Source organism: Myotis nattereri (assembly GCF_964212035.1).
Source record: "Myotis nattereri genome assembly, chromosome: 11".
Classification (NCBI taxonomy): Eukaryota; Metazoa; Chordata; class Mammalia; order Chiroptera; family Vespertilionidae; genus Myotis; species Myotis nattereri.
This window is the reverse complement of record NC_138086.1, coordinates 48,539,270-48,565,165: the sequence shown is the minus strand read 5'-3', so window position 1 is coordinate 48,565,165 and position 25,896 is coordinate 48,539,270. Positions and strand designations below refer to the sequence as shown.

Below are 25,896 nucleotides of genomic sequence, written 5' to 3'. Positions count from 1 at the left end.
ACAGAGATTGTTTTTTTAAAGACAAAACAGTGAAAGCATTCAAATTCTATATTCCAAAAGAATATAAATGTCAGCCTCCTAGAAGTACTCTCCTAATTAACCAGCCCTTAAAAGAAAAGTTTTAAAACAAGTAACCTAGCAATGGCTTGGATTTCTATATGGATGTAGGAACCAGTATACACCCAGTCTGGTTATCAGGAAATCAAAGGGAATTGCCATAACAAGGATACCATGCACAAAGAAATAACCACTTGAAGAAGTCTGGAGACTACAGAAAAGAATCAATTTAGGGAGGCAGGAAAAAAATCTTTGAAATTCTTTTAGTTTTCTAGACTTAGTCTCCAGTGTCAGATGTGAGTACCTTGGGGATACACAAATTACAGCAAGACAATCCATTGGAGCAAGGGAAGAAAACATCAGAATTTCTATTTAGGGTTTTTTAAAAAAAATTTGTTTTACTGGTATTTAAATTGCAGGGTGTCACATAACTGCTTAACACTGTGAAAGTCATGTACGATTCAGGCAATAAGTAATATAAGGTTAGTTCCCCAGTTCCCCATGCCACCAAACTGAGAGAAACCTCTCCCTACAACCACAATCTGCCCCCAGAGCCCGGTATTGGGACATGCTATAGTTGGTCAGGCCAGTTAAGTGGATTTACAATTTGTTATTTGGTCTAGTGGACAGGAGACTTTAAAAGATGCTTATAAAGAATCCTGTGGTTAAAAATAATAATAATAATGCAAGCACAAGCAAAAAAGATACTAGTGAACAGGTAACTTTCGAACCACTGAATAGATAACTCTTATTTAAAGATTTAGCATTTACCATCCTATCTAATAATAGACAAACATGGTAATTAACCATACCTCCGCTACACTTCCCACTGGCTAATCAGCAGGATATGCAAACTAACTGCCAACAAAGATGGCGGCCAGCAGCCAAGCAGGTGAAGCGAACATGAGGCTTGCTTGCTCCAGTGATGGAGAAACCCAAGGTTCCCTGCCTGCCGCAGCCTAGCTCTGAGCTCCAGTCTAAGCAACAATGTTGCAATTATAGAAACTAAACAAACCCCAGATACCTGCTTTCAGCCAGCCGGGGCCTCAAAGCTTAGAGAGCCAGTGATGGCAACAGAGTTTCAATTATAGAAGCTAAACAAACCCAGATACCTGCTTTCAGCTAGCCACAGCCTCAGAGCTGGAGCCAGCTCTCAGCTCCAGTGACAACTATAGAAGGTAAATAAATCACAGAATAAAAAAAAAGAAAGAAAAGAAAAGAGACTGGCAGCTTCAGTCACCTGCCAGCCTGAAAACAGTCCTCAGCCCCTCACCCAGACTGGCCAGGCACCCAAGCAGGGCCCCCACCCTAAAGAGGGTGTGACCAGCTGCAAACAGCCATCAGCCCCTCATCCAGGCTGGCCAGGCACCCAAGCAGGACCCCCACCCTGATCCGGGACACCCTTCAGGGCAAACCAGCCAGCCCCCACCGGTGCACCAGGCCTCTATCCTATACAGTAAAAGGGTAATATGCAAACTGACCCTAACAGCAGAAAGACTGGGAATGACTGGTCACTATGAAACACACTGACCACCAGGGGGCAGACCTCAATGCAGGAGCTGTCCCCTGGTGGTCAGTGCGCTCTCACAGGGGGGAGCTCTGCTCAGCCACAAGCCAGGCTGATGGCTGCCAGTACAGTGGTGGTGGTGGGAGCCTCTCCTGCCTCAGCAGTGCTAAGGATGTCTGACTGCAGCTTAGGTCTGCTCCCCGCTGGCAAATGGACATTCCTCGAGGGCTGCCGGGCTGCCAGAGGGATGTCTGATTGCCATCTTAGGCCCAATGCCCCTGGGGAGCAGGCCTAAGCCAGCAGGTGGTCATCCCCCAAGGGGTCCCAGACTGCGAGAGGGCACAGGCCAGGCTGAGGGACTCCCTACCCCCGAGTGCACAAATTTGTGTGCACCGGGCCTCTAGTTACTTAATAAAATCCAATTTTCTGATTAATGTATAGTCCATAAATGCTGAAATAAGTAAAGGTAACATAGAAAGTAAAGGCACAAGCTCATCATTATCAGACACATTAATGAGATCAAAACAATGGCAATAATGTATCCTTAATATGATGTGATGACAATGGCATTTACTTCTGTGGACTTTCTTCCCCAAACCCATAACCCCAGTTTATTCATGAGGAAAACACCAGACAAATCCCAACTGGAAGACAGTCTACAAAAAATAAGTAAATTAACTAGATGTGATATACTGTTCATACATCACCAACTACTTCCTGAGCACACACTAAATGTCGGGTGCTAGAGATATAAGCATAATCACACAATTTCTGATTCAAAGGAGCTTATAATTTAGTGGTGAAGCAGAGAAGTAACAGAGTAACTAGCACACAATGTAATAATGAAGAGGAGGGAGTGCATAATAATTGCCATAATTAGAAATGAACACACGCGAGTTCCATAGCAGCTTTTGGGTTGAGAAATGAGACATGGGACAGAGAGGGTATCTAGGACAAGGTGCCATCCAAAGGATAAGAAGTTGATCAACCTAAAAGGAGGGGTGTTCCAGACACAGGAACCAGTATGTATGGTATTTTAGAGCTACCTTATCCAACAGAGTAGTCACAAGCCAATGTGGCTTGAGCCCTTGAAATATAATACTGTAGAACCTGAGTTCTTAATTTTGTTTTACTTAAATTTAAATGTAAAAACTGAAATAGTTCAGCATAGTTAAGATGTCATTTCTCCCAGAGCTGATCTCCCCAAGTTCCAGAAAAATCATTCTTCCTGATGTTATTAGGACTTTTATAGTTACAGCAAACGAAACAGTGTGGTGGAGTGACCACCACATAGACCAATGGGACAAAATAGAGAACCCAGAAACAGAGTCACACAAACATGCCTAATTGATTTTTTAGGAAGGTGCAAAAGCAATAAAATGGAAGAGAAACAGCCTTTTCAACAAATGGTGCTGAAGCAAGTGGACTATATACCAAAAAAAGGAAGAAGGAAAAAAAAAAAGAAACAAGCTAAACCTCACATCATATGCAAAAGTTAATTAAAAAATAGACCATGGGCCTAAATGTAAAGTGTGAAAGAAAGAAGAAGAGAAAATCTTCAGGATCTAGGACGAGGTAAAGAATTCATACTTGACACCAACACCATGATCACAAAAAGAAAAAGTAATAAAATGGAACTCATTAAAACTTTCACTCTGAAGAAGATCCTGTTAAAAGAATGAAAAACAAACTACAGATAGGAGAAATATATGCAAACCACATCTAACAAGAAAACAAAAACAAACCAGTATCTAGAATATATAAAGAATTCTCAAAACTAAAAAAATAACCCAATTAGAAAATATGCAAAAGGCATGAACAGACATTTCACCAAAATCGCATACAGATGGCAAATAAGCACATAAAAAGATGTTTACCAGCCCGGCCAGCGTAGCTCACTGGTTGAGAATGGACTTATGAACCAAAAGGTAATTGTTCGATTCCTGGTCAGGACACATGCCCAGGTTGTGGGCTCAGTGCCCAGTGTGGGGTGTGCAAGAGGCAGCCAATCAGTGACTCTCATCATTGTTATTTCTTTCTCTCTCTCTCTCCCTTTCCCATTCTCTCTGAAATCAATAAAAATGTATTTAAATAAGTAAATAAAATAGCTTGGATTCTTGTACACAAAAATCCAAAAACACACTTTCAGATGGAGAGATGTTAAAAAATATTTATTTCAATTTTGGAAACTTTTTAATAAAAATATGAGGAAAAAATGGACAAGGTATTTTTTACAAAAAGTGAAATATCTTCAATTAAGTCACCTAACAGCTGCCAATAAAATATAATCCCTTTCTAATAATAACTTCTTTTTCAAGCTATCACTCTGAACTTCCATTGTCATAATTTATTTTTCCTTAACACATTGCAGACGGATCACAAGAATTCTCACTTCATATTAGTGTTTTACAAAGTAGCATACTTTAAAAAGATAATAGCTTGTAAGAACATGTAATAAATAACTTCAAAATGCAAAGGATATTTAATTTTAAAGTGTGCCTTTAACATTTATATAAAACGTTTTTTGTACTCGTTTAATATAAACTTATTTGGCCACTGGGTAAAGCTAGCAATAAAACTACTGGTCCACACTGGTGATACTCCTAATACTTGACAAATACAAGTGCCTTGTGTCATATCTGCAGTTTTCTTACTCTTCTGCATCTTAAAGTTTCTTGGGGCCCCAAATAATATATTTTAAAAAGCCACATCTCCTCAAAGGGAAACAAAAGAAAAATAAACAAATGAGATTATGTCAAACTAAAAAGTTTCTGCATCTTGAAAAGAAACTAACAACAAAATGAAAAGGCAATTCACTGTATGGTAGAAAATATTTGCCAATAATACATCTGATAAGGGATTAATATGTAAAATATATAACTTAACACCAAAAAAACGAATGATACAATTAAAATATGGGCAGAGGATCTGAATAGACACTTCTCCAAAGAGGACATACAAATAGCCAATAACATGAAAAGATGCTCAACATCACTACTCATCAGGGAAATGCAAATTAAAACCACAATGACTCGAGGCTGGGGTTGATCAGTGGTCAACCCATGAACCAAGAGATCACTGGTTTGTTTCCTGGTCAGGGCACAAGCCTGGGTTGCAGAATCCATCCCCAGTAAGGGGCCTGCAGGAGGCAGCAGATTGATGTTTCTCTCTCACTGATGTTTCTATCATTCTTTCCCTCTTCCTTCCCCTCTCTCTAAAATCAATAAACACGTATTTTAAACACACACACACACACAAATGACATATCACCTCACATATCTCAGAATGGCTACCATCAATAAATCAACAATCATAAGTGTTGCTAAGGATGTGAAAAATAAGGAACCCTCATGTATTCTTGGTGGGATTGTACATTGGTGCAGCCCCTATGGAAAACAGTATGGAGGATCCTCAAAAACTTACATGTACTACTACCCTATGACCCAGCAATTCCACATCTATCCAGAGAGATCAAAAACACTAACTCGAAAAGAAGGTTTTCTCAGTTAAAGAAGTCAGCAATTAATCGTAAAATATATATGCAAAATCTTACATGCAATTTTAAGAAAAAATTTAATAGCATATTGTAAAAACTACATTTTTCAGAAAAAAGTAAGATATTACAGATAGAAACAGCTAAAAAGAAGGCACACATTAATATATCCCAAGAGCAATTCTGTTTATTTTCTTTTTGTAATGTTCATATAATTACTATAAAGGTGGGGGGTTTCTTTGTCTTAAAGTAACAGATATATGTAATTTTTATTTTTTAGTCTTATTTTTGAAGGCTGTTTTCATAAAGAACTATTTTATAGTTCTAGCAATAAACCAAATTTAACAGTCAATAAATCTACATTTCAAGTACTTATCTATACATGTGTTATATGATTTTATTTTAGTGCTTCTTTATAATCATGTCCCAGTTTTTATTACAAATTATACAAACAATATATAATAAAAATCATGTGGACACTAAAAAAGGCCAAAATGTCACTAATTAAAACTTAAAAAATGTCATGTTATTCCCCCTCTCTTTTTCACTAGAGAATCTAACATCCTTTAAAACACACAAAAAAACCTTGGACTATTTAAGTTTTCTCAAAATTCCCAAATCTTTATTTTGATCTTTTCCCAGTCATCACTCATATAATTCAATATTTTTATAATTAATCTACTGTACCTATGTAAAAGTTGTATATTCTTTAAATCTGTATGAAAAGTGTATTTGTTTTAATAAGACCCACAAACATGAACTCAAAACACAATAATGTATTTGGTAGCTATCTGCCTTGCAAGATTGTGAGCTCTGAAAAAGTTATATCTGATTATATCTTATGGATTTTTTTATCACTATAAATTTCAGTGTCTAGGGTAGTATATGAAACATGGTAAGCATTTAATAAATATTTGCAGAATGAATAATTTCTTAAATTAAGACGGAAAATTTCAGAGAAGACCTGACAGTGATAAAGCAGGCAACTAACAAAACAGTCAAGAGAACATGAGATGGCCATTCCAAACTCTAGGTAAATTAATACAAAGAATGAATCAATTCCTTCATTTCTAAAATAAAGTCAAAATTCCACATTTTGGGTTTCATACATTTATCTACAAATAATAAATAACTGTACTCAATTTCCCCTAAATTGAATTTTTAAGAAAAAATACATTTACCAAAACAATTATTTAAAACACTATTAAGGGGAAATATATAAAACCTTAAAAATGGGTTAAATTTGTATACGAGAAATGGAAAAAAAAAACACAACAAAACATATATTCCATTTTAAAATTAGTTAAAACATTTAAAATGATAATAAATCTATATCAGATAACACAAACATGAAGATTACTAGTTGAAATATGAAAAGACAAATACTATTTCAAATAAAACTGAAAGTTTTTTCCATTTGTCTTTCCAGATACAAGGATCTTCTGCCATCGTGTGGCAACTTTTGAAATTACACTTACACAATAAATTCCTGTATCTGACTAGTATTTATTTCCCAATATTATTAGAAAGGATGAATCCAGCTGTAAACAGGTAAACATTCTTAGAAGAATTTAGTGAAAATGATCATGCATAGTTGCTCCTAGCTTCTCTCTTCTTCCTAAGAGAAAAATGGTGTTCATTATAGCTCAAGGAACCACATGACACTCATTTACTTTTTTTGTTTTCAAGACTCTTAGCAGTTATGACTATTCCGGGTCTCTACCAGTTCATGGTCGTAAGTTCCTTAAATAATCTTTCTTTATCTCTCCCCCATGTTAGGCATAACTTTATTAAATGTACAAAGAAGCAATGATATTAAGCTACTTTAACTTGTCCTGAATAATTAGGAACCACAGATGCCCAATATAAGTTTTATAAAGACCAGAAGCTTATTAATAGCTACACAGCACAATAATCATAACAATCATAAACTGAAACAGTTATTCATACATTCATATTCCTAGTGATTTGATAGTCTATTTAGATAAAAACATGAATTAAAGTGTTTGGAATAAGCCTAGTACCCTATGAAATACACTGAATTCTCAAATATTTATGAAATACAATTTAATAATTCCTGTAATCAGGGTAAAGGCTTTTGCTTAAACTATTAATCTTTATAAAGATTATAGTTCACACATTTGATTGGTTAACTTTTTTTTATCCAACTGTGGGCATTAGCATGTTTGGTCTTCATCCAAAAAATAATCACACATTTTTCTTTTAAGAAAAAAAAAAAAAGCAAGATTTACTGAGCATCCATTATAAGCAAAATACTGTCCTAGGAGCTTCAAAGTACATAAAGATAAGTAAAACATAGTTTTTGTGCTCAAAGAACTTACCATCTATTAGTGCCAAAAATGTCAACAAATAACCATAAGATAATGTAGAAAGCATTGAGTACAAAAACTAATATTTTAGGAAATTAGAAAACATAGAGTGCTGGGGTCCAACCCCAGCAGGTCCAGGGGTCCCCAAAGGTGTGGACGGAGTTGGCGAAGAAGGAATGACACAGAGACAGCGTTCAGTTGATCAGCAGCCTAGCCAGGATCTCTAGCCAAGTTCTGGTCAGGATCTCCAGCGAAGTTCTGGTTAGGATCTCCAGCCAGGTTCTGTGTCCATATTCTCTTGCTAGGTTCTCCAGCCAGGTTCTGTAGCCATGTTCCCTCGCTAGGTTCTCCAGCCAGGTTCTGTCACCAGGTTCTAGTCAGGTTCTCTTGCCATGTTCTATCCAGGTTCTGTAGCCAGGTTCTGTCTCTAGGTTCTTCAGCCAGGTTCTCTCGCTAGGTTCTGTCTCTAGGTTCTGTGGCCAGTTTCTGTCCAGGATTTTTTGCCATGTTCTGTCTCTAGGTTCTGTCCCTAGGTTCTGTGGCGAGTTTCTGTCCAGGATCTTTTGCCATGTTCTCTCCAGCGAAGTTCTTCTGTCTCTAGGTTCTGTGTAGGTTCAGTGTCTAGGTTCTGTCTCTTGCTGTCTTGTTACATCTAAGGGTCCCTGTTCGGGTGCCAGATGCTGGGGTCCGACCCCAGCAGGTCCAGGGGTCCCCAAAGGTGTGGACGGAGTCGGTGAAAAAGGAATGACACGGAGACAGCGTTCAGTTGATCAGCAGCCTAGCCAGGATCTCGAGCCAGGATCTCCAGCCAAGTTCTGTTCAGGATCTCCAGCGAAGTTCTGGTTAGGATCTCCAGCCAGGTTCTGTGTCCATGTTCTCCAGCCAGGTTCAGTCACCAGGTTCTAGTCAGGTTCTCTTGCCATGTTCTATCCAGGTTCTGTCTCTAGGTTCTTCAGCCAGGTTCTCTCGCTAGGTTCTGTCTCTAGGTTCTGTTGCCAGTTTCTGTCCAGGATCTTTTGCCATGTTCTCTCCAGCGAAGTTCTTCTGTCTCTAGGTTCTGTGTAGGTTCTGTCTTCTAAGTTCTGTCTTGTTACATCTGTATTTATACCAGTTGATTCCAATCCTATCAATCTCTATTCCAAAGGTTAGGGCGTTTCTTATCTCCATTCCAGGGAGTAAAGATTATGTAGCTTAAGCATGATTGGTCATAGTTAAAGTGATTAATTACCCGCCTGGCACTTAGTTAAGAGGTTTTATTCCCTCCCTAACTTCAGGGGAAAATCCCTACCTGGGGAAACAACCTTTCTCAGAGACCTTGGTTAAAACACATAGTGCCAAGAAGGTGAGCAAACATATTAAGAACAGTATGCCATATATGCCAGGTCCCTTGAAACAGCAAGCATGGACCGGCTCCCAGCAATAGAGTTTTGCTTTTTACAATAAGAATTAATCAAGAAGCCCTGGCTGGTTTGGCTCGGTGGATAAAGTGTCAGCCTGCGGACTGAAGGGTCCCAGGTTCGATTCCGGTCAAGGGCATATGCCTGGTTGTGGGCTCGATCCCCAGTAGGGGGAGTGCAGGAGGCAGCCAATCAATAATTCTCTCACCATTGATGTTTGTATCTCTCTCTCCCTCTCCCTTCCTCTCTGAATCAATAAAAATATGTTTTTTTAAAAGAATAAATCAAGAATAGAATTGATAGTAAAAGATTAGAACCGTTTTGAAAGACATTTTAGGATTTGGACAGAAAAAGACAGGAAAACATTTAGGCCAACTAGACAGTGAGAGTCAAAACAATTTAAGGCCACATTCAGAGAATAATGCTCAGTGGAATATAATTTGGACACAGAATGCATGACAGAGAATGCTAAGATGTAGAGTAGGAGAAATATATTCAAATCATATTTTGCACAATTTTGAATTCCAGGTTAAAGAAAAGTTAATGGGAGAACAATGGTGGGTGTATTTTTTTAATATATTTTTATTGATTTCAGAGAGGAAGGGAGAGAAATAGAAACATCAATGAAGAGAGAGAATCATTGATCAGCTGCCTCCTGCATGCCCCCAACTAGGGATTGAGCCTGCAACCCAGGCATGTGCCCTTGACTAGAATCGAACCCAGGACCCTTCAGTCCACAGGTCGATGCTCTATTCACTGAGACAGGTCAATAATATGACCAAAGTTGTGTTTTATAAGCTGACAGTTAAGAGACTAAAGGCAAGATTACTTATGAAATTAGTACAAATATCCAAAGGTAATGAAAATGGAGATAATAGGTCACAACTCTGATACAGTAAAAGGAAGCAATCAACAGGATTTAGCAACTATTTGGATATGGAAGTGAAGAAAGAATTAAAATGAAATTACAAAATTTGTTTTCAGCACCCTCACGGCTCTTTCCTATAAATCTTGCCTTCTTCCTATCAACCCCCTTCCTCTCCCACACTAGAGCTAGAGGTAAGTACTGTTGCTATTCATTCCCATTTTCCTGATGAGGAAGATGAGGCTTGGAGTGGTTAACCAAATTACTCAAGGTCACATAGTAAGTGGCTGAATATTAACCAATGTCAGATAATTATTGAAGTGTTAGCTGATAATAGTTTAGAATGGAATCTCTCATAGGAATAGCTATATTTTTAAAGGAAACTCAACAAGATTCTCAAAAGGAATGGCAAGTTACAGGGTAGATATATTAGAGAACTGTCTAATCATAAATTCAAAGGTTAAGGGAAAAAGAAGTAATCCTCCATACTCATACGACTCATTTGCCCCACTACGAAAAGATCAGCATTCTCAACTACGACTCTGCAGGGTACAAGTCTCATTCTCTCTTATACAGACTTGTAGCCCACTTACAAACTCCTTAACACTGACCGGGTATTAATCTCTGCATCTCCTGAAAAAGAGTAGGCAGTGAATGAGTGAGCAAATAAACTCAGTCGGGCCACTCTGCCTAATCCTCCCTGACACAGTGTGCACCAAATCCTCACACAGGTCAAGGCCTACATTTGGAACAATATCTCTAGGCCACACCTTGAACTTGTCACTCAAACCTCTGCTCCTGATTCTTTGCTTTCTTTCCAATTTTTGCCTTTAATAATGTCCTCTGGGTTATTCCTGACACGCTACTTGTTAAGTCCATGGACAAATGGCAGCCCTATATATATTAAAGAGGTGTTTCTCCTGGATCCTATGACATTTCCTAGGGTTCCCTAACCCACTGACTTCTTCCTCAGTTATGAAGGAAGAGCTTTAGTTTCCATGGAATCTAACAGTATGCACGTTAAATCATGAGAGGGCTCTCCTTTGACTGGCTATCCAGTAGGTTGTGCAGGGGGTCTGAGAGATGGGGTCAAGTTCCCAATGCTGTCAGCTTTAATTTGTATTTACTTTCCCAGAGAACCAGTATACCAAATAGTAATTAGCTCCCAGACAGCCCTGCAGGAAGAAGTCTATTTAACCACAGTGCAGTTAAATAGTATACAACCACAATTACATCTTATTTTTGCATTAGAAATCTACCATATTTATGCTATATTATGAACTAAATATCTGCTTATGGTTAATTCTAGTTAACAATGTTTCAGTATCCAAACTAAAAGGAGGGTGAATTGTCATTAATACTTCCCAGTATTAAACAGGGCTTAATAAACTGGTGGGTATCATCAAAGTATGGTAAGTAAAAAGCTAACAAACACATAATTAAAAGCAACATATGCATCTACTTCTATGACTACAGACTAAGACAAAGTAAAAGTATTTTTAAAACAAAAAAATCATCAAGATTTGGGATTCCAGTTATGCTTTCAGAAAAGTAAAGATAAAACTACTAAATAATGTTTTAAACTTGGTATAACTTCACACTAGCCCTGTTACTATTTAAGAAAATGTAGTTGAAAAATATACTGTAGTTCAACCTTAACATATGAACTCCTGCCACCCTTAATTTAGGGTGTAAAGCATATTTTGATAGCATTTAGTTGAAAAGAATAGAACTAAAATAATTTGGCTTGTCTCATCTATCAAAAGTGCCAAATCTGAATTTGTTCTTCACATCAAACAGAAATTAAATTTTCTTCTTTTCAGACACATGGATCGACATTTGTAGATAAATCCTATTTAAAACAAATTTGATGTATGCAAATGCAGGTTTACACAAAGAAACAAATTATGGGCTGAATATTCCCTTCACAAAAGGATTCACTAAAGAATGTATTTAAATAGTAAGCTTGCTAATATACATAAAATACTGTTCCATTAAAAAAATCAATTTATAAACAACCTTTCAGAAATATACTCAGTATGAAAATAGTTACCAAACTACTTCAAAAGCTTCTACTATTAAAATCTTTGTCCCAACAGCTTTATAAATTGAACAGGTGAAATTAATAGATTAAATACAATAGTTGGAAATGGCATAGAAATGTACATTATAACCCTGACACCAAAAAGTGGCGGGTTCAATTCCCAGTCAGGGCACATATCTATATACTATTATAATTGTCCTAATAATAATCATGAGACCCAAGAACCAAAGAGCAAAGAATCTGCTTTGCCTCCTTTGTGGAGACAAGCAGCACAAAGAAAGAAAAATCCAGAGACTCACATCAGTGTTGCAGTTTTGTTTGTTTTTTTCTTTTGCAGCTCTCTAAGAAGTGCTCTGAGATGTAGAACACAATGTCTGGGAAGAGGAAATCCAAAGTTGATGATCCAGAACCGAAGCATTTTGGACTAAGGGAAGCAGGAAGGACCCCAATGGCCCCAGTTGGCCATTACCTACAGATATCTTCCTGTTCCGTTTAGAATTCCACCTAAGATCAAATTCCCAATCCCTGGGGTCTCCACTGAAGTCCGAATAGATGTGGGGGTCATCTGATAGCAAACATGCAGCCTTACCATGTAGGATAATGAGGCCAAAGGAGAAATATGTAAAGGACTTAGCTGACTCAGGAAAATCTGATGGTGCAAAAGAGACAGCCTGTTGTCTGAATAAAAGGAAGAGGAAGAAGAAGAGGATGACAGGAGGAAGAGGAGATGGAGCCATTTAAGCAAGAGACGAGGACAGAAATAAAACAAAATATATACCTCAGCATGAATTCCAGAGAAGGGAAAATACCATAATATATCTCTTTGAGGTGTCTCTGACTTCATTAGATTTAATTATAAAATTAGAATATAGTCACATTGCAGTTTCCAAAGTCGCCTGAGAAATTGGAAGTGACTTACATGAATTAGTCAAGGTGTTATAAGCAGCCTGGAACTATATCAAACTCGTACATATTTCCGAACATTTAAAATAAATTTCTCACTTTGCGCATCTTGCTCTTAGCCTTGTAAAGGCATTTAAAGATATTCATGGCATTTTTTTAAAGTGGTGTTAAGTATGATTATCAGTTAGAAATCCTCAATTATCAATTGCACTTATCTACAACTTATAAAGTGAATAAATAACAGATAAACTGCCAGATAAACCTTGAAGTGTGAGGCAGTAAACAAGGTGACTGTGGAGGGTTGCAGTTCAGACTAAGTGCTGTGAAGCCAGACCCGCTGATGTTGTTGTAGTGCCTGTGTGTATATGCATATATGTATTTGCTACTCCATTTACTGCCATTCTTCATGTAGCGTGGGGGGGGGGGGGGATTTCCTCAGATGTGTATAAATTTTTTTATTCAAAAGGATAGTTTTAAAACTAACTACAGACCTCTTTACCTTCAGAAAAGTAGAGCCACCACATCGAAGTCCAGAAACCTTTGCTACTTAAACATACAAAAAAATAGCAGAATGTATATTGCATGTTTCATGTTTCTAATGATGAAATGCTTTTTGAAAGAAAAAAAATACCTTTTATTTACATATATTTAAAATATATTCAAATAAAGCATAAATATTTTACTGTTTGAGAATTTAAAAGTCAAATTGCAAGTTTTAGACATACTTCAAGTTCTAATGATTTAGGAGTAAAGAGCAAAAACATGCAAGATAAATATAATCCTTCCATGGGAATTAAGTTAGTTAAATCAACACACAATGGGAAATAGTATCTGAGTCCCTTCAGGCCCAGAAGACAAATTAGGTAGCTTAATCAACTAATACAATAATAATAATAATAATAATAACAACAACACTATGACAGAAAGAAGGTGCTTAAACTAAAAATAGACTAGCACGAGCAGGCAAACTTGCTAGTAGTATGTGTTCAGCACTGTCCAGGAAAAGAGCAGTGAGGCAGGACGCAAGACGCCTTCCACTGCAGACACAGTGAGGCCTGATGAAAAATCTCTCATGCCTACCCATTTCCTGTTATTTTAATTCATGTTTACCAGGCAACCTTCTAAACACTAATTCAGTTTCCCAGAAAGCTTAATAGTCCACCATTCCTTACTTGCAATTCTGAAGTCAAAGAAGTTTAAAAAAACAAAAGCTCTTTCAAAACTTATCTGGCAGCAAATCCTGACCTAAAATAAACATGAAGCCTTTATTTACTGTACTTAATATAAAGAGTCACATGCTTTACTGCAGAAATATTAATGTATTTTATTACAGGGTATACCACCCCAGATTCCATTGGGTGTTCCTTAAAATGCAGTAATATGCCTTATTGCCATTCTAAAATCTATAAAATTCTGAATTTTGAGACATACTATGAAAGAGAATTCGTTCCCTGGATCTACAGGTAAATATGCTGACTCCTGAAAAAGGAGAGCCCTCTTCTCAGCCTCCTGTGCCCTACCCACAGGAATGAGTAAATCAGCATTCCAATTTAAACGTTAACACTACATACATATACAAACTAGCAGACTAGAGGTCTGGTGCACAGGATTCATGCACTGGTGGGGGATGTGGCCTGCGGGATCGGCCCGCTGTGGAAGCAGCCGCTTCCCCAGGTCAGCTGAGGGGTGCTCCCACTGTGGGAGCACACTGACCACCAGGGGGCAGCTCCTGCATTGAGCATCTGCCCCCTGGTGGTCTGTGCGTGTCATAGCGACTGGTAGACTGGTTGTTCTGGTCATTACACCGTTAGGTCACTGGGCTTTTATTATATAGGATTCCATCAGATTCCATACTGTGAATCTGATGCTAGTATCTATCTCTGAGTATAGGTAAAGTCTAATTCCAGACCTACAAGATCAATGACCAGGACTTACAATCACTGCCCTGAATGGCACATACCCACCTAGAATTTCTTTCCTAAGCCTACTGGTTTCCAAGCCACCAAGTGAGTCTGTTTACCAGTCTTCCATCCTCTCTGACTAACCTGCCAAAAGACAAACTTGCTGTTAACTAACCTGCCCTCCCAATCCTACCTCTCTGTCAGCCTTCATGCAACCTTCTACAATACTTAGAAAAAGATGAAAAATTAAAATACAATAGATTTTAACAGTTATTAAGTAGCAACTTAATTTTGATCAAAATAAATTATTGGAGAATCAATGAATAGTATTTAAGTATGACCTCTAAGAAATTAAACATGAGAAGATCCTTCATGTTACTTATGAAGACTTAATACTATATCAGATGGATGGCCCAGATGATTCTTTTCTGATCTCAGTTTAGAGCCCTAACAATTCTAAATATGTCTTCTAGTGGTTAGGTAAAAAAGAGTAACTAAAGTTTAATTTTGAGTCTACACATTTCTTTTCAGCAAGACTTTATAGTTTTTAATATACAGTTTTGTACATCATTTGTCTGAATTATCCCTAAGTTTTTCATTTTTTAAAAGTTGTATTTTATTGCTGAGAGTAATACAGATGTCCCCCACTTTCTTCCCTTTGCCCCCCCTCCCCACCTACCTTCTCCTCATCCCCCCACCAGGCCTTCACCTATCTATTGTCTGTGTCCATAGGTTATGCATATATGCTTATAAGTTCTTCATATTTTTATGGTAAGTGATATTGATACTGTTGTTAATCTGGTTATTATTGACAGGAAAGGAGTAAAGGGAAGACCAGATAGTATAGAGGTGCCATTTATACAGCTTTGCTAGAAAGCTGTCATTTAACACTCTCCAAGTCTGTTCCCCACGAATCACTAGGGGAAGGGACTGGACAACAGATGCAGGTCCAGGAAGGTCTGGGTGACGTGGGCAGATGCTTACCTGTTGGTCACACACGGAAGCAAGTCAGCGGCCAGAAAAGGCATGGCCACTGTAAGGGCAGGAAACCAGAATATTTAAACTCCTAGACAAAGGGAGTTTCCTCTCTTGGCCCTTCCCTTGCTGCTTAAACCTGACCCCTGTTGCGGGGCTCTCACACCCTATACATAGATTCCATCAGATTCCATAGTGTGAATCTGATGCCAATATCTGATTGTCTCTGAGTATAGGTAAAGTCTAATTCCAGACCTACAAGATCAATGACCAGGACTTATAATCACTGACCTTATTAATTATAGATTTTTTTTGTAGATTCCATCAGATTTTTTACATAGATAACCATATTGTATGTGAATAAAGACAGTTTTATTTCTCTCCAATCTGGGTGCCTTTAATTGCTTTTCTTGTTTTTACTTCAGTGGCCATTTACAATGTTGAATAGAAGTCTAAACATTTAGACTTTTTTAAAATTTCATTTCTAAAACTCAGCAAGAAATCATATAAAATATATAGCTGACATCATTTATTGAACATGAAGAAGTCTAAGTTTAACCTACAAAATTTATAGGGCAAAATTTAAAAATATACAAGGTAACAGTATTTGACTCAGTGAATGTGTCTGCCTCAACTGCTTTGTGACATAAGACTGGTGGTAAAAATAGTGAGTATATCCAACTGCATTTTTTAAATAACATCTATTGGCTTTCTTATAATTACTAAAGGAATACATGATCTTTGCAGAAAATCTGGAAAAATCTGAGGTACAAGGAAGAAAATGGTATCCTTAATCATTTCACTGTATCATCAGCAGTTTTCCATAACAGAATTCTTCTAATAGCTGCACACTAACCCACCCATCACATGGCTATGTTATAATTCCATTCTTCTTCCATCACTAGACATCTACACTGCTTTAAATTTTTCAGTATTACCAGATACATGAAGCACAGCAATTAACAATTTTGTATATAAATCTCAGGTGACCTCTTGTAAGAGGTCATTTTGCCCATTCTTTTATTATAGCTGTTAGTGTTTTCCCTATCAAAGCAAAATAAGCTTTTTTTATACTAAGGCTATCAATCACATAACACATTATCCAAATATACTCTATGTCTTTTAACTAGTTTTTAATTCAGAAGGCATACATTCTATGTTAATTATAACTATAATAAAGACAAAACGTGCTGTATTTTTATTACCCATTCTATTATTATAGTAACACATAACCCTGAAACTAACTGTCCTGATTAAAGAGAAAAATCTTACATTTTAGTGATTTAAGCTATACTAAAGTGGTTTATGCCATCTGATATAGTATTTTTAACTCAGCTCCTAATAAAATTATATCTTGGAGGTAAAAGAATGTTTTGGTCTATCCCTAATTTTAAGGGTAAAATACTATTTCCCTTACTGAGACAACTAAAGTCCAAAGAAACCTTCCAGAAATGACACAGAAAACGTATGTGCCTGATTAGTACGAGAGTTTAACAGTTATATCGCAGCAACTTCCATTCTTATTTCATTATTGAAAATATATATATATATATATATATATATATATATATTTTGAGAGAGGTGTGTCAATTAGCATCTTGGGCTAATAAGCAAAATAAATCATGACTTAAACATTTATCATGCTAGAGGTGTAAAAGATAAAAACTTGTTTAACAAGCTTTCCTTTCCCTTAGGAAAAATACAAAAAGTGAAGAAAAAATCAACAGCTCAGATATACAAATAAACTGAAGCAAGCATAATTCAAAGAAAAAAATCTATAATCATTTTATACTGCAAACGTTTAATAGCTTTTGAAACTTAATTTCCAAAACCTTAACTAGACTTTCATGAGGTAAGAGCACAAAATTTTTGTCTATCTAGCTGTGGGATACAAATCATTTTTTTTTATAGGTCTTAGTTTCTTCATTTTTAAAATGAAAGAACTGCAAATTTCTAGCCCAAGATGGCAGACTGGAGAAATCACAGGATCTTATTCCTTCTCCCTTCCACAACCTCACTGAATTGATACTAGAGAAATTTGTTAAAGGAGCAATCCATTATGACTAAGAGAACAAAATGGAGCCATCAGCAGCCAAGAGACTGCAACAAATTTTTCAAGACAGAAAGAGGAATGTAACAAAACAGCTCAGATAGAGGAAACCACAGTTTAGAGTACAAAACAGAAAATACAGCTGAAGATAAAGCCAAACTGCCATAACCAAAGGAACACAAACTCTAGACAGGTAAGGAAATCAGAAGTGAAAAGCAAATTCAAGGGAGATTAATTGAAACTCTGTAACTCTAAAATTAATTTTCCAATCAACAAGCCTACCTATATGTAGAGTTCTCAGTCAGTTCCTTTTGCTTTACTTGCAAATATGGACAGTTAACCAAATTCACAAGATATATGAAACATGAAAGAGTCCAAATAAAATTTTAAATGTCCCCAGAAGAGATAAATTAAGAAATAAAGAATGTTGCTCTTTATTATAAGCCCTCCTATACTAATTATTTTTTTAATTACATGTATACATTACTTTGACTTTTTTTTTAAGTTTAAAAACTGTGAATTAACTAGAAACAAGAGTTTACTAAAGCAACGTGAAGCTCCCTTTGTTTTTTATTTATTTTTTTGTTAATCCTCACCCGAGGGTATTTTCTTTTCCCTTGAGTTTTAGAGAGAATGGAAGGGAGGGAGAGAGACACATCGATTGGTTACCTCCCACACATGCCCCAACCAGAGATCAAGCCCAGTACTGAGGTACTGTGCCCTTGACCAGAATCGAACCTATGACCCATCAGTCTTGCAGGCCAAGCTCTAACCACTGGGAAAAACTGGCTAGGGCAGAAGCTTCCTTTCATTCAATTCTGATACTCCCTATGTAAAATTTCATACATTTATTCTTATTATGCAACCATAAAATATATTTATTTCGCCCTAGCTGGTTTGGCTCACTGGATAGATCATCGGCCTGGGGACTGAAGGGTCCCAGGTTCGATTCCGGTCAAGGGCATGCACCTTGGTTGCAGGCACATCCCCAGTAGGGGGTGTGCAGAAGGCAGCTGATCGATGCTTCTCTCTCAACGATGTTTCTAATTCTCTATCCCTCTCCCTTCCTCTCTGTAAAAAAAATCAATAAAATTATTTAAAAAAATATATATATATATATTTATTTCATAAGATAGTAAGTAAAATTAACATTAAGCATATATAATCCTTTATCTTTAATTCTGTGCAAAAGTTTACTTCAAATTTTTAAGACTACATGTTATGTATACATATACAATACAGACACCCCTACATACACATACAGATCTAGCATATTGATGCTGTCATGCTATTACCATTATTTTAAATCTGTAAATTCCAATAAATTTTAAATCATCTAAATAAAAGGTACATACACCTCTATGTTCCAATAATATAGAATAAAGTCAATGATATATGCAAAACTGATCAAATATTGATTTTTTTAAAAAAACACCTTTAGTTACTTTATACATAAGCACTGTATACATCTCATGACACCAATAAAAGTTAAATGTTCCGAAATAGAAACATCTTAAAAGCTTCACTAAAAATCCAAATACTTCAGAAGTGGAAAAGAGAAAAATTTTATGTTCCAAGGATACACTGTTTCATATTCTTCCTCTTCATCATCCCTTTCCAATCATTGGTTAAGGACCACAATATGGCCAAAATTTTTTAAATGGTAAAGCTTAGTGTAGAAAATATACATGTGTGACATCACCATTCAATAAACCATCACAAAACACTACACTGAGTAACACGCAGAATAAACAGTACAACTGAGAGGTCCCCAAATGACTGGCTCATACTTGGTAGATATAGCCCACACACACATGACCCAACTACTGAACATAGAGGTAATTCATTCCTTTCCCCCCGCAAGCTAAAACACAAACTACAAATCAGGATATTCAAAAGCAACATAATGAGGTCCCCAAATTAGGTAAGAGAGGCGTACAATTATAAAAACTGCAAAATACCCACTCAACCCTAATTATACTAAGTTTAAAAAACTCTAAATATAGGTGACATGCAACTTAATCATACTTTTATCTGATGATCCACTTCAAAGTCATAAATAAGAAAAAGATGTCCCATGTGAGCTTCAAATGGATGGTTACATTAAATTTGAAGCACTTCCTCCTCTCTAAAACAAATACAAAAAAAGTAATAAAACAAAAAAGCATCTGTTATGAGATCTAAACTATCATACAAATCTAGAGAATTAAACATAATCAAGAAGAAAAAAAGTATGCTCCTTTGCAGAAGTAGTTAGGACAAACAAATACAGAAGAAGAGAACAGAACAACAGTTCCCGCATACTGCTACTTACCTCTGCATGTTATTCCCTCTTTCTAGAAAGTCTTTTTCTTGACACTTTCAAGTAACTTTGACTTGCTCAAGACTCAGCTTTGACATCACATGTGGCCTTCAACTTCCTCCATCCCCTCCTTGCTTCCATAGCAGTTAACAGAAAGCCTTTCATACTATACTAGAGGCCCGGTGCATGAAATATGTGCACTTGGGGAGGGGGTCCCTCAGCCCAGCCTGTGCCCTCTCGCAGTCCAAGAGCCCTTGGGAAGCAGGCCTAAGCCGTCCATCAGACATCCTTAGCGCTGCCGTGGCGACAGGAGAAGCTCCCACCACCGCCACTGCACTCGCCAGCTGTGAGCCCAGCTTCTGGCTGAGTAGCCACTCTCCCTGTGGGAGCACACTGACCACCAGGGGGCAGCTCCTGTGTTGAGCATCTGCCCCCTGGTGGTCAGTGCGTGTCACAGTGACTGGTCGCTCCACCATTCGGTCAATTTGCGTATTAGCCTTTTATTATATAGGATTATAACTAGGGGCCCAGAGCACGAAATCCGTGCGCAGGTACAGACCCTAGGCCTGGCCTGTGATCAGAGCCATCTTCCCCGGCTGCCCGCAACTGGCCCTGCCACCCATCACCGGTTCCCCATTCACCATCAGGTGATTGGAACCTGACCGCTGGGGGAAGGGACCAAGAGGTCGGTTGTTCCTGCCTGTTCACAGCCCCGCCCCCGCTGCAGGCTGCTCTCTGTGTGTGGGGCTACTGGTGGGGCGGGGGCCTTGCCTGGCGCCACCCGCCCCTGGTTCTCCATTCGACATCAGGCAATCGGAGCCTGCTGGCCGGGGAAAAGAACCAAGAGGTAGTCAGTGTGCCTCATACTGGTTGAACGGTCGTTCTGGTCATTCCACCGTTGGGGTCAATTTGCATATTACCCTATTATTATATAGAATTGTAGATTATATTCTACTAAATTTTGGACACCATGAAAATAAAAGTTATTATTCATTTTTGTGTCCCACATGACTAGCACTTTACCTGGCAATAGTAAGTAACCAATAATGATTTATAGAATGTTTAAGCCTTTTTAGATTTTCCCAGAAACAGAACTTCCACTAAAAACATCCCCCAATAGAAGAGCAAAGCAGCCATTTAAAAAAAAAAAGCACAGAAACCAGTTAAGAAAGCAACAGACACAAACAAATGGGCCAAAAAGAGAAAATTAAACACAAGGAGTCTCTTCAGAGCAGCTCCTGGGAGCTCACTGTTTCCTACTCTGTCTCATTGTATCACAAATGTTTTACTTGAGACTTAATTTTCAATGCTTATTCTGATTTCCCAGAAAGTAAGTGGTAAGAAGTTCTCTCCACAACTGGGTAAGCACCGAGAGAAAAAAGGAATGCACTGTCTAAATCAGCTATACTTCAACACTGAGCATAGTTCAACCTTTAAAATGCCAGAATAAATAAGACCCCTGAGCTACCCAGCCCCAACTCCGCTTCTAATAGTCGCCTCCTACAAGACATGAGAGTAAGATTACAATAGATATTTTACCAACCAGTTACCAAACGTTCTCCCTAACAGATTCCCAACATCTCATCCTGCATTTACAATCTTTCTCTTATGGTAAGGAATTATATAAAATCACTATTTACTCTGTAAATATGCATTTACGGTTTTATCCTAAAGATAAAAGGAAATAGTTTTCTCCTACCTACCCCAAATGGTTCTTGAACAGAAACTTTCCAGCTGAATTCCCTCTAATATTGGCCACAGTTGTCCGTGATGACAAATGAACGGAATAGAAACTCTCCTCCTAATACTGAGGTCTCTAATATTCCCAATCCTTCCCCTTTCTTTTTTCCAGGGGTACCCAACTTTGCCCGTTAAGTAAAACACATTCAGAATCCATTAGATTTATAAGTAGTTTCAGAAGTGTGTGAGAGAATCCCAGAGACCAACTCCATGTAGCACAGTAAGTGCACAACTGTGCCACTCTCAACTAGCATGACATAAACATAGGCATCAAGCTTGTAATACTCAGATAACGTGTACCAAGTTTATAATCATCATTAATTATGTCAATCTCATTAGCTTGATATAAGCATAAGCATCAAGCTTGTAATAATACTCAGGTAACATGTACCAAATTTGTAATCATCATTTACCAAAAGCAACAGAAGTCATTCCATAACTAGTATCACCAAGTATAATCATCATAAATTAGATGTTCTGAAGAACACAAGGGGAAAACGACTCAGAAGACCGAACGAGGAATATCACTCCCCGTACTGCTGCCCTAGCCAGGGTTTTCTCCCCTTCAATTCATTAGAATCTTCTCTAGCCTCATCCTTGGAAGAAAGAAACTGGCTCTCTTGGTAGACTCCACCCTACTTATTCTAACTCCCAGACTTAGACTGAGATATCTTGTAACTGATTAGAATTATTATTTTATCCAAATAGATAATTAGGTTTAAACTTAACCTTTACCCAATTGCCAACTATAGGATCCTCGCCCCATGGAACACACTTTTGTTCATTAAAAAACAAACAAACAAAAACTAAAAATGCTAGATCAATAACAGGGAAGAAGGAACAATGCTTCCCTACAGAAACATTTCCAGTTAACAAATTCAGAATAAATGAGAGAAACAAAGTCACATTGGAACACAACGGCAAGATCTACCAGTGAATGCTAAAATTAGTTGGCCAACTTTAAGGTGAAGAACCAGGATAGCTGTACAGCCTCAGAGTATCTCCCCCGAGATACGTATTAATTTCAAAGAGGAAAATCGTAACTTTATAGTGGAGAAACTTGCATATATCACCTTAACCAAGTGACCACGGTTAACCTCACCAGTAATAATAAGTAACTGATACCATGTGCCCTCTGACATGATGTACTGAGAAGGGCAGGTCGCCCGGGGGGAACCCTTCCCAATAATGCATATAACCAATCTAATCAAGAGAACACATCGGACAAACCCAAACTGAAAGACATTCTACAAAATAACTGACCAAACCTTTTCAAAAAAGTTATGAAAGATAAGAAGAGATTGAGGAACTGTCACAGACTAGAAGAAATTAAGGAGACAGGATAACTAAATACCATATAGGATCCTGGGTTGGATGCTGGAACACATTAAGAACATTAGTGGAAATAACGGGCAAAATGTGACTAGAGACTGAAGTTAACAGTACGGTGGCAATGTTAATTTCTTAGTTTTGATTATTGGTTGTATACAATGTTAACTCAAGGGGAAGCTGAGTGTAAGACGTGTGGGAACTCTGCACTGTCTTTGTAACTTCTGTAAGTCTAAAATAATTTAAAGAGAGTTGGGGGGGGCGGGCACCCAAAAAGATGAATTCCTGATACCAAGCCACGGAGGTTGAGCAGCACGTTTTACATACCCAGTTTTACTAATGCCTCAGTCTCTCCTCCAGCCTGCTACCAATTTACACGGAGTTCCTATTCCTTCCTTAGAGAGCTCCCAAGTCCTTACACTTTAGGACCTCTCCACGTGTCTTTACTTCTTCCCAACAGAGCTAGTCTCTCCTCCCGTCCTGCCGCAAACTGGCCTGGCTTGAAAGATGTGACTTAAACAGCTTAATATCTTACACTGCCACTAACAATTTAAGTGCTTTTTAAAACACATGCAAACATTTAGAGCTGTATACTGCAACTCCTGCTATTTCACAGATAAGGAACTAAGATAAGAAAAATGAAGTGATCTGACATATTTATTCATAAATGCCAGAACCTCCATATGAAGCCAGTTCTGACTCCAAGACCAAGTTACCATATTGAAAGATGCCAGTCTGCATATAAGAACATTCACCTTCCCTGGCTCCAGGCAGCCTAAGGACATCTAATAACCATGATACTTAGGAAAGATCTACATTTCACCTTTGTCCTAACTGTCCCTCTTGCAAGCCTCGAAGATTCTACAATCACGAATTCTGGGATTCAGTGACAAGATGGTGTGTTCATCCCAACCTCTATGATTTTTTAAAACAGACTTCAGTCATCTCTTCAGCCATCAACATGTCAGGCTGAAGAATTGCTTACCTCTGTTCTTCTACAAACACTGCTTCATGCTATCAAACACCTGAGATGTCGCTCTAACCTCCAATTCCATTCATTTCTTGATATTTACAAATCAGAACTAGGGGCAATCCTAGAGGGTCCCGAACGCCACCAAATACTCTGAATACCCTTTCCCCTCACTAAAAATAATAAAAAAAATTTTTAAAGTGTGTGTTTGTTGGGGGCGGGGGGGGGGGGGGAGTCAACAGGTTAATCCCTAATGCATGTGTCTGCTTTAAATTTAGTGCAATGTTGCAGAGCAAAGCGACCTGAGACTCAGGAGAAACCAACTTGCACCTGACTTAATTGACCAGCATTTTCCCCCTTGGACGCGTGTAGTCCCCCGGGCTTAACTGATTTCTCTATCAGTCAACGGAGAGCACTGCTGAGGCCACCCAGGTGCACTGGGGTTTGAAACACAGTCATGACGGAAACAAGCCTCTAGGTTTGGAAACTCAGAGTCCTGACCAAACCATACGTTTATTCACAGGCGCTTGCTCGGGGCGGGGCACTGCAGGGGACCTGAGCTCCGCGAGCACCTGACGGTGATTTATTCACTTTTGTGACCTCCCTTCTCACCCCGGCGGCGGCTGCACAGCAAGGGGCTCGCACAGCCGACACGAACCGCAGACGCCGGTGGACCGGCACCCGGTCCCGCGAGGAGCGGTGGGCGAAACGGCCGGGCTGGGGGTGCAACTTTGGGGATAACTTTTGAACAGCTTTGCGCTGTTGAACTCAAACGGAACAGGCTGCCGCTGCGTGGGACCCGGGAAAATCGGGTGGGACAGGCGGTCTTTCACGGGAACAAACCGGGACACCTGGGGGGATGGGGGCGGGGGGGGGGGGGACGCTCAAGGGTGGAGGGCGGAGAAAAGGCGGCAGCACTTGCCTCCCATTCCTGCAAGAACCGCCGGGCCTCGTCAGCACCAACCGCCTTATGTCGCCTAAACTCGTCCTTCACGTACTGGTCGCCCAGGGCTTTGAGGTCGAGGGGCAGCGCGCGGTGCAGCAGCAAGATGCGCCGGTACAAGGCCCGCACCCGCGAGACGTGCGCGGCCGGCATAGCGCCGCGCGGGGGCCTGGGGCCGCAGACCGCGCCTGCGCACAGGGCGGCGCGCGGCGGCTCCGCGCTGGGGATCGGGGAGCCCGCGGCCCGGCGGAAGTAGGCGTGCGACCTCTAACCGGTTTGGTCCGCCCTAAAATCAGGACCTTCCGGAAACGGAGCTACGGCGGCGGGCGGGGCACCGGCCGGTCGCTGTCGGGGCGGGGCGTGGAGTCGGGTGTGAGCTGCTGAAGGGCAGCATCCGGGTCAGAGAGGACGCCAACGACACGATAGGCCTGAGCCAGTTGTCACCCCACAGCCACACACCATCCTCTTTTGCATTCATCTTCCTCGCTGCCCTCCTGATAAAGGCCTGAGAAATCCTTCAGCGAAATCCGCCTCCTCCAGGAAGCCCGCCATGCTTACCTCGATGCCAGAGGGATTCGAGTGGGATTGGTCTTTCCACCCAGGAGCCTACCAACCCTCGTACTTTGCACAGTGCTGGGCTCCTGATTTGTCTCCTGAAGGTGTGACCTCTCTCATGTCATTCAAGTGAGCCCGGAGCCAGTTTCATTACCTCGAGTCAAATTGGCTGCAGAGACATCATTGGGAGGCATTTTAAAAGTATTGTTTGCAGGGCCAGAATGCTGGAGATTCTGATTAGTCTGAGATGCAGAAGTAGAATCAGGACATTTACAGATCTACACCTTGTGCCAAGGTAATGCTGAGGGTGTGGCTGGTTTCCAGAGCTGACAGCCACCTGGCCCTGTTCTGTCGGGTCACACCTTTGGTCCTTGGGCAAATCCTGATGGTTCCACCAGCAAAATAGGCAGAATTCGGCCATTCTCACCACTTCCTCCTCCACAATTGTCTCTCTAACTGGACAGCGTGGTGGCTCCTTGGATTCCTGCTTCTGGCCATGATCAACTTCAGTCATTTTCCACCTAAACTGTAAATC

The 25,896-nt window shown here is 39.2% G+C and overlaps 1 protein-coding gene across 1 annotated transcript in view; it reads right to left on the bottom strand.

Moving 5' to 3' along the window:
• Positions 1 to 25,031, bottom strand: part of SDHAF3 (succinate dehydrogenase complex assembly factor 3) — a 41,834-nt gene extending 16,803 nt beyond the window's left edge. Inside the window, exon 1 of the mRNA XM_081102835.1 lies at positions 24,786 to 25,031. Within this exon, the coding sequence (XP_080958961.1) occupies positions 24,786 to 24,959 (174 nt within the window). The 5' untranslated portion in view covers positions 24,960 to 25,031. The remainder of the gene's footprint in view (positions 1 to 24,785) is intronic.
• Positions 25,032 to 25,896: the final 865 nt, after the last annotated feature.